Below are 9,408 nucleotides of genomic sequence, written 5' to 3'. Positions count from 1 at the left end.
CACAAAATCAAAAACAACTACAGCACTTCCAGCCACAACCACCTTCATCTCAAAATCATCATCATCATCATCACCATCATCATCATCATCATCATCACCACCAACACCATCATCATCACCATTACTCAACGGATTTGGTAAATCGACATTTACAAATTTGAATGTACAAGTCTCATTTTTGTTCGTGTTAGACATGTCTGTATGTAGTGTTATGATACGAGGGTAGGTTAGTGTTGGACATGTCTGTATGTAGTGTTATGATATGAGGGTAGGTTAGTGTTATGATATGAGGGTAGGTTAGTGTTATGATATGAGGGTAGGTTAGTGTTATGATATGAGGGTAGGTTAGTGTTACGATATGAGGGAAGGTTACTGTTAGACATGTCTGTATGTAGTGTTATGATATGAGGGTAGGTTAGTGTTATGATATGAGGGGTAGGTTAGTGTTATGATATGAGGGTAGGTTAGTGTTGGACATGTCTGTATGTAGTGTTATGATATGAGGGTAGGTTAGTGTTATGATATGAGGGTAGGTTAGTGTTATGATATGAGGGTAGGTTAGTGTTATGATATGAGGGTAGGTTAGTGTTATGATATGAGGGTAGGTTAGTGGTAGACATGTCTGTATGCAGTGTCACCTTGTAAAGTTACAGAGCACCTAGTCGGGTTACCGGACATCTTGTCAGGTTACAGAACACCTTGTCATGTTACAGAACACCTTGTAAAGTTACAGAACACCTTGTAAAGTTACAGAACACCTTGTCAGGTTACAGACAACCTTGTAAAGTTACAGAACACCTAGTCAGGTTACAGAACACCTTGTAAAGTTACAGAACACCTAGTCAGGTTACATAACACCTTGTAAAGTTACAGAACACCTAGTCAGGTTACAGAACACCTAGTCAGGTTAAAGAACACCTAGTCAGGTTACAGACCACCTAGTCAGGTTACAGAACACCTAGTCAGGTTACAGAACACCTAGTCAGGTTACAGAACACCTTGTCAGTTTACAGAACACCTAGTCAAGTTGCAGAACAGTATGCAAGGCCACGACCCCTAGACTTAGCAAGTATAGTGTAACAGTAGGTTTGTCTAATCTGTTACGTAACAGTGTGTGTGTGTTTGTGTGTGTGTGTGTGTGTGTGTGTGTGTGTGTGTGTGTGTGTGTGTGTGTGTGTGTGTGTGTGTGTGTGTGTGTGTGTGTGTGTGTGTGTGTGTGTGTGTGTGTGTGTGTGTCTGTGTGTGTGTGTGTGTGTGTGTTCCAGGTACCTCAGTGGTCATCATGGTGTCTGTTAGTCTGGTAGTGTTACTGCTGGTGATCAGCCTGATTATAGTCTACAGATGGAAATACAACAAGGCCACAGGTGAGAAACACACACACACACACACACACACACACACACACACACACACACACACACACACACACACACACACACACACACAGGTCTATAAAAGGAGAGTATGTTCCCCTTTTTCAAATATCTCAGTTTCCTTTCAGATACATTAATTTGCATAATATCCACATCATCATTGCGCCCTGGTTGAGAAGAAGAGAATGAATAGTCCCTGAGGAGTGTATGACACCTTCCTGGTTCTGGGGGAAGTGAAGCGCTCTTCTCTCTCTCTCTCTTCCTGTCTTTAATCTGTGAGTGTTGTGTTTGTGTTGTGTTCCACAGGATCTGTCTCTTCAACACACAGAGTGAGTCCAGACACAGGAATCAATGAAGGGGTCAGTGTCTGTATTATAATTATTATTTTTGGATTGAAAGATGTCAATGAGTTGTGTATTATTAGTCATACTATTGTCTCCTCTTCCTCTACTCCCCTCTGCCTCTCTCTCGCTCTCTCGCTCTGTCTATCTCTCTCTCCTTGTATCTCTCTCCTACATCTCCTTCTCCTCATCCTCCTCCTCCTCCTCCTCCTCTCCCTCTCCCTACTCCGCCTCCTCCTCCTCCTCCTCTCCCTCTCCCTACTCCGCCTCCTCCGCCTCCTCCTCTCCCTCTCCCTACTCCTCTTCCTCCTCTTCCTCCTTTCCAGGGTTGTCATGGTGATGGTGACTATGAAGAGATAAAGGAGCGCCCCCTACAGTCAGACTCAGACGCTGCGACCTCCACCATCTACGCCACCGCCAACTTACCCACAAGCCACTCTGACTCTCTCCACTACTCCACCGTCAACTTCCACAAGATCCCCAGTAGCCCCAACGAAGCAACTGCCACCATTACTAAAGAGGGCAGCTGCTCCTATGAGGCCACCGCTGCCATTGCTAAAGAGGGCACTTCATCATGTGACTATGCTACTGTGAACTTTGGTCAAAGCCCCGCCTACTCTACTGTCAATCATCCACACAGCTCCTCTGAGGCTCCTCCCATCTACTCCACAATCAGCAAACCCAGAGACACCTGAGTCAATGGCAACCAATCACAAGATACATACACACACTGGCGACCAATCACAAGAGACATATTTTAACTATATGCGCTGACCTCTCTCTCTCTCTCTCTCTCGCTCTCTCTCTCTCTTTAAATATTAGTGTTTCCTGTTCAGAGCCTTGTTGTTATGGTAACACTCCCCCTTCTTAGGGCTAGGGTCTAGTTTTCGGAATTTCCGCCTGACTGACGTGCCCAAAGTAAACTGCCTGTTACTCATGCCCAGAAGCCAGGATATGCAAATAATTGGTAGCATTGGATAGGAAAAACTTTGAAATTTGTAGAAATGTTAAAATAATGTATGATCCTATAACACAATTGATATGGTAGGAGGAAATCCAAAAGAAAAACCAACCAGTTATTTTTTTTTTAGGTCCCAGGCTCTTATAATGGAAAGCTATGGGTCCTATGCAATTCCAGCTCCCAGATTGCAATTCCAATAGCTTCCAGCAGATGTCAACAGTCTTTGTTCAAGGTTTCAGGCTTGTTTCTTCAAAAACAAGGAAGAATTTGGAGTTTTGGTACAAAGAGTCCCAGTTGAAAATCAGTCTGCGGGCGTGCGAGGAAGAGGACGTGCACTTGCTAATTTTACTTTTCAATTGAACATACTTCTTTCCGTATGAAAAATTATAGTTTATTTACATTTTTTCTGGTTGTTTAGAGTCTTGTTGTTACGGTAACAAAATAAAGTACATATTGAATCATGAAGGTTGTGAAATATTAGTTGTGTGCTCTAGTTATTTATGAGTTGGTGTTCTGTAAAACATTGCAATTTCTTAAAACTGTTGATGCTGTTTTCTTTTTCATGTATTGTAATATTGTTTTGCTGCCTTATTTCAACCTTTTAAACATAACCATTAACCATCAACCATTAATATTAGTGTTTCCTGTTCAGAGTCTTGTTGTTATGGCAACACTCCCCCACTGCAATCAACCATTAATATTAGTGTTTCCTGTTCAGAGTCTTGTTGTTATGGTAACACTCCCCCACTGTCATCAACCATTAATATTAGTCTTTCCTGTTCAGAGCCTTGTTGTCGTGGTAACACTCCCCCACTGTCATCAACCATTAATATTAGTGTTTCCTGTTCAGTGTCTTGTTGTAGTTGTAACAGTCCCGGCATATGTTACATAACTTTGCACCTGAGAACAGGGACCAATCCCTGCTGCCAACCTTCCCACTGTTACTCTCCATTTGCCTGTTTCTCTGTTTCATTACTATCTGAATAAAATGTCAGAAATAAATTGCAGGAAATTAGCTTTAAAGTAGTAACATGTTTCTGGAGAAGGACCCCCGTCTAGAGGTCAGGGGTTAATGACATTCATCCAGCAAATCTCAAGTGAGTTGCATTATTATGCAAACGTAGAGCACCATTTTCGTGGTGTAAAATAGGTATTGTGTCCCACAGATCCGCGCTCTATTGCACAACTAAAATTGTGCCATAGTCACTTCCTGTTTCTGCGGCAGTAAAATAAAAGTCAAAGTCATGACATTGCATGAATAGTCACTTCATAGCAGCTTTGAGAAAAGCTAAGAAATGTTTAGCACCTTGAAAATATCTTGCGGCTTGAAAATCTCACCCATAATGTTGCCCCAGGATTCAAATCAAATCAAGTTTATTTTATATAGCCCTTCGTACATCAGCTAATATCTCGAAGTGCTGTACAGAAACCAGCCTAAAACCCCAAACAGCAAGCAATGCAGGTGTAGAAGCACTGTTCAATCTTACTGGGAGAAGAGTTTCACTACTCTGTCTGGAGTCAAGTAGTCATGTTATGTAGCACTATATTGGATCTCTCCAATATGGTATCCATCCACTCGGCAGGATACATTCCGAGTAAAAATGTCAGATTAGTCCTGTGAGAGCCCCCCTTAACTTCTTTGGGCTAGGGGGCAGTATTTTGAAGTTTGGATGACAAACGTGTCCAAAGTAAACTACCTGTTACTCAGCCCCAGAAGCTAGGATATACATATGAAATGTTTGTATGCTTTTGTAAGCGGGGCGCTGTCCTCAGATAATCGCATGGTATGCTTTCGCCGTAAAGCCTTTTTGAAGTCTGACAAAGCGGCTGGATTAACAAGAAGTTAATCTTTTAACAGATGTATAACACTTGTATTTTCATGAATGTTTATTATTACTATTTCTGTCATTTGAATTTGGCGCTCTGCAATTCCACCGGATGTTGTCGAGGTGGGTCGCTAGAGGCACGCCTTTCCAAAAGAGGTTTTAAATATCTGCTGCCGCATTACTTCCACCTCCTTCCTTTTCTCTGCTCATTCCAGAGAGGTTTAGCTTGGTAAGAGCTCTAGACTGTATAAACACAGACGTATACCTGCAGCTATTCAATAGCTTGGAGCAGCTAACTAGCTAGGTATCTATCCTCTCCACCTGGGTGCTCTCCTGTCCCCCCCACTCGGTTTGGCTTGTGCCATCTCGTTTGGGTTTCGTCCTTGTTTTTATTACTTGTGACAATGTACCAACCTGGCCGATACACGGTTTGGTCTACCATTATTGCGGCGCTGAGGGTTTGTCTTAGTATTCTATGTGACTTGTCTGTCCACCGGAACCCAAAGGCTAAGCCTACCCTGCAAGATCTGGATACTAAGTTTCACTCGTTTTCTGTTTACAGTTAAGACAGTAACTATCCTAGTTTCCCTTGGAAACTCACTTTTCAGCTACAGTATTACACTGTGGTCTTGTACAGTGTGTAGCTGGGGTTTTCTCGTTTTCTATTGTACTTACAGTTAAGGCAGTAACTATTCTAGTTTCCCCTGGAAACTCACATCTCATCTCTATTAGAACACTAAGGTAACCTGCCTAAACGACTACCGAACCGAAGCACTCACGTCTGTAGCCATGAAATGCTTTGAAAAGCTGGTCATGGCTCACATAAACACCATCATCCCAGAAACTCTACACCCACTCCAATTTGCATACCGAGATGTTGCATTCTCCATTGCACTCCACACTGCCCTTTCCCAACTGGACAAAAGGAACAACTATGGGAAAATGCTGTTTATTGCCTACAGCTCAGCATTCAACACCATAGTGTCCTCAAAGCTCATCAAAAAGCTAAGGACCCTGGGACTAAACACCTCCCTCTGCAACTGGATCCTGGACTTCCTGATGGGCCGCCCCCAGGTGGTAAGGGTAGGTAACAATTCATCTCCCATGCTGATCCTCAACACAGGGGCCCCTCAGGGATATGTGCTCAGTCCCCTCCTGTACTCCCTGTTCAATCATGACTGCACGGCCAGGCACGACTCCAACACCATCATTCAATTTGCCGATGATCACCGACAACGACGAGACAGCTTATAGGGAGGAGGTCAGAAACCTGTCCGTGTGGTGCCAGGACAACAACCTCTGGTAGGTCTGATCACCGACAAAGACAAGACAGACTATAGGGAGGAGGTCAGAGACCTGGCTGCCGGTAAGGTGCCAGGACAACAACCTCTCCCTCAACGTGATCAATACAAAGGGGATGATTGTGGTCTACAGGAAGAAGAGCACCGAGCACGCCCGCATTCTCATCAACAGGGCTGCAGTGGAGCAGGCTGAGAGCTTCAAGTTCCTTGGTGTCCACATCACCAACAAACTAACATTGTCAAAGCACACCAAGACAGTCATGAAGAGGGCACGACAAAACCTATTCCCCTTCAGGAGACTAAAAAGATTTGGCATGGGTCCTCAGATTCTCAAAAGGTTCTATAGCTGCACCATCGAGAGCATCCTGACTGGTTGCATCACTGCCTGGTATGGCAACTGTAGTGAGAACGACCCAGTACATCACTGGGGCCAAGCTTCCTGCCATCCAGGACCTCTATACCAGGCAGTGTCAGAGGAAGGCCCAAAAAATTGTCAAAGACTCCAGCCACCCTACTCATAGACTATTCTCTCTCCGGCCGCCAAGTCTAGGTCCAAGAGGCTTCTATACATATCCCCCAAGTCGTAAGACTCCTGAACATCTAGTCAAATGGTTACCCAGACCATATGCAGTGCCCCCCCCCCCCCCCCCCCCCCCCGTTTACACTACTGCTACTCACTGTTGTCATCTATGCATAGTCACTTCAATAACTCTACCTACATATTACCTCAATCACCTCGACGAACCGGTGCCCCCGCACATTGACTATGTATCTGTACCCCCCTGTACATAGTCTCGCTACTGTTATTTTACTGCTGCTCTTTAATTACTACTTACTTTTATCTCTTATTTTTATCTGTATTTTTTAAAACTGCACTGTTGGTTAGGGGCTCGTCAGTAAGCATTTCACTGTAAGGTCTACACCTGTTGTATTTGGCGCTTGTGACTAATAACATTTGATTTGATTTTATATTACACTGCTGTTTTCCACACAGTGTGTAGCTGGGTTAGTGCTCAATAGTGTTATGAATTTTATGAATAATGACTAAATAATGTATACATTTAACGTAGAACTATAACTAACTGAATTCTACCCTGTTTTACTATAATGATAAATAATGTTAGTTCATAAGAAAGAGTACCTGAGAAGAGAGGAATGTATGTGTGTGCCTAAAGAAAACAAAGTGGATCATTAAACTATGTTTGAACCGACCCGGCTGTAACTCTGTGGAGATAAGATAGGACAGGGAAAGCCCCTCCAGGTTTCCCGTATCTGGGGGGGACTGGAACTGTCAGTTGAGTGGTAATAAACTGTGGTGAGACTTCAGGAGAAAATCCTAATGTTAGTGTGTATATACGTGCGTAGGTTAAGAGAATATTATAAAAGGAACATCTTTGTATATGCACAGCAGAGCTCTCGTAAATAAACTCTGCTGACTATTGTAGACTGGCCTCTGTCTGTTTCATTTCAATAAGAACCTTACAAATTCTTAGTAACAGACAGAGGAGTTACATTGAAGTTCAGTTTATGAACATTGAGAACAAAATTCTCGTAACAATAGTTTTTCTGTTACACTACTTTACAGTCCATACAGTAACTATCCTAGTTTCCCTTACAAACTCACATAACATCTAGATTACACTCCTGGTCTTATTCAGTGTGTAGCTGGAGTTGTCATATCCGTTCTAATACTGCAGGGTATATACTAACCATCTCTACTTCCTACAGAGAGAAACTACCATTTCCAGTATGGCTTTTCTTCCACAGGCAGCGGACTGCGTCTAAGAAGGGTTGGACTCAGCAGTCATCCTGAGGTGCTCCTCTTACAGGCCCAAAGGCCAAACTGAGAGAGGTGGAGTCTCCATGGGCACAGTGATGAAAGGCTATGCCGGCCACCGCTATAGTTCTGGCGCCTCAAATGTCTCAGGGTCTTCAAGTGTTGACGCCCTGGTTGACTGAATGTTTCCCAATCAGTTCCGATGAAGGAAGGAGTGTGTCACGCCCTGACCTTAGAGATCCTTTTTATGTCTCTTTTTGGTTTGGTCAGGGTGTGATTTGGGGTGGGCATTCTATGTTTTGTTTTTCTATGATTTTCTATTTCTATGTTTTGGCCGTGTATGGTTCTCAATCAGGGACAGCTGTCTATCGTTGTCTCTGATTGGCTACTTAGGTAGCCCTGTCTATCGTTGTCTCTGATTGGGAACCATACTTAGGGAGCCCTTTCTATCGTTGTCTCTGATTGGGAACCATACTTAGGGAGCCCTGTCTATCGTTGTCTCTGATTGGGAACCATACTTAGGGAGCCCTTTCTATCGTTGTCTCTGATTGGGAACCATACTTAGGGAGCCCTGTCTATCGTTGTCTCTGATTGGGAACCATACTTAGGTAGCCCTGTCTATCGTTGTCTCTGATTGGCTACTTAGGGAGCCCTGTCTATCGTTGTCTCTGATTGGCTACTTAGGGAGCCCTGTCTATCGTTGTCTCTGATTGGCTACTTAGGTAGCCCTGTCTATCGTTGTCTCTGATTGGCTACTTAGGGAGCCCTGTCTATCGTTGTCTCTGATTGGCTACTTAGGTAGCCCTGTCTATCGTTGTCTCTGATTGGCTACTTAGGCAGCCCTTTCTATCGTTGTCTCTGATTGGGAACCATACTTAGGGAGCCCTGTCTATCGTTGTCTCTGATTGGCTACTTAGGCAGCCCTTTCTATCGTTGTCTCTGATTGGGAACCATACTTAGGGAGCCCTGTCTATCATTGTCTCTGATTGGGAACCATACTTAGGGAGCCCTGTCTATCGTTGTCTCTGATTGGGAACCATACTTAGGGAGCCCTGTCTATCGTTGTCTCTGATTGGGAACCATACTTAGGCTGCCCTGTCTATCGTTGTCTCTGATTGGGAACCATACTTAGGCTGCCCTGTCTATCGTTGTCTCTGATTGGGAACCATACTTAGGGAGCCCTGTCTATCGTTGTCTCTGATTGGGAACCATACTTAGGGAGCCCTGTCTATCGTTGTCTCTGATTGGGAACCATACTTAGGGAGCCCTGTCTATCGTTGTCTCTGATTGGGAACCATACTTAGGCTGCCCTGTCTATCGTTGTCTCTGATTGGGAACCATACTTAGGGAGCCCTGTCTATCGTTGTCTCTGATTGGGAACCATACTTAGGGAGCCCTGTCTATCGTTGTCTCTGATTGGGAACCATACTTAGGCTGCCCTGTCTATCGTTGTCTCTGATTGGGAACCATACTTAGGGAGCCCTGTCTATCGTTGTCTCTGATTGGGAACCATACTTAGGGAGCCCTGTCTATCGTTGTCTCTGATTGGGAACCATACTTAGGGAGCCCTGTCTATCGTTGTCTCTGATTGGGAACCATACTTAGGTAGCCCTGTCTATCGTTGTCTCTGATTGGGAACCATACTTAGGTAGCCCTGTCTATCGTTGTCTCTGATTGGGAACCATACTTAGGGAGCCCTGTCTATCGTTGTCTCTGATTGGGAACCATACTTAGGTAGCCCTGTCTATCGTTGTCTCTGATTGGGAACCATACTTAGGTAGCCCTGTCTATCGTTGTCTCTGATTGGGAACCATACTTAGGTAGCCCTG

The 9,408-nt window shown here is 44.2% G+C and overlaps 1 protein-coding gene across 1 annotated transcript in view; it reads left to right on the top strand.

Moving 5' to 3' along the window:
- Nucleotides 1–3,140, top strand: part of LOC139568215 (polymeric immunoglobulin receptor-like) — an 11,691-nt gene extending 8,551 nt beyond the window's left edge. Inside the window, exons 5-8 of the mRNA XM_071389962.1 lie at nucleotides 1–137; nucleotides 1,266–1,364; nucleotides 1,680–1,732; nucleotides 2,041–3,140. The exon at nucleotides 1–137 is cut by the window's left edge and continues 19 nt beyond it. Of these exons, the coding sequence (XP_071246063.1) occupies nucleotides 1–137; nucleotides 1,266–1,364; nucleotides 1,680–1,732; nucleotides 2,041–2,409 (658 nt within the window). The 3' untranslated portion in view covers nucleotides 2,410–3,140. The remainder of the gene's footprint in view (nucleotides 138–1,265; nucleotides 1,365–1,679; nucleotides 1,733–2,040) is intronic.
- The last annotated feature ends 6,268 nt before the right edge of the window (nucleotides 3,141–9,408 follow it).

The sequence above is a fragment of the Salvelinus alpinus genome, chromosome 2 (genome assembly GCF_045679555.1).
Source record: "Salvelinus alpinus chromosome 2, SLU_Salpinus.1, whole genome shotgun sequence".
Classification (NCBI taxonomy): Eukaryota; Metazoa; Chordata; class Actinopteri; order Salmoniformes; family Salmonidae; genus Salvelinus; species Salvelinus alpinus.
Note: the sequence above shows the minus strand (reverse complement) of the source record. Positions and strands in the feature narration are given on the sequence as shown.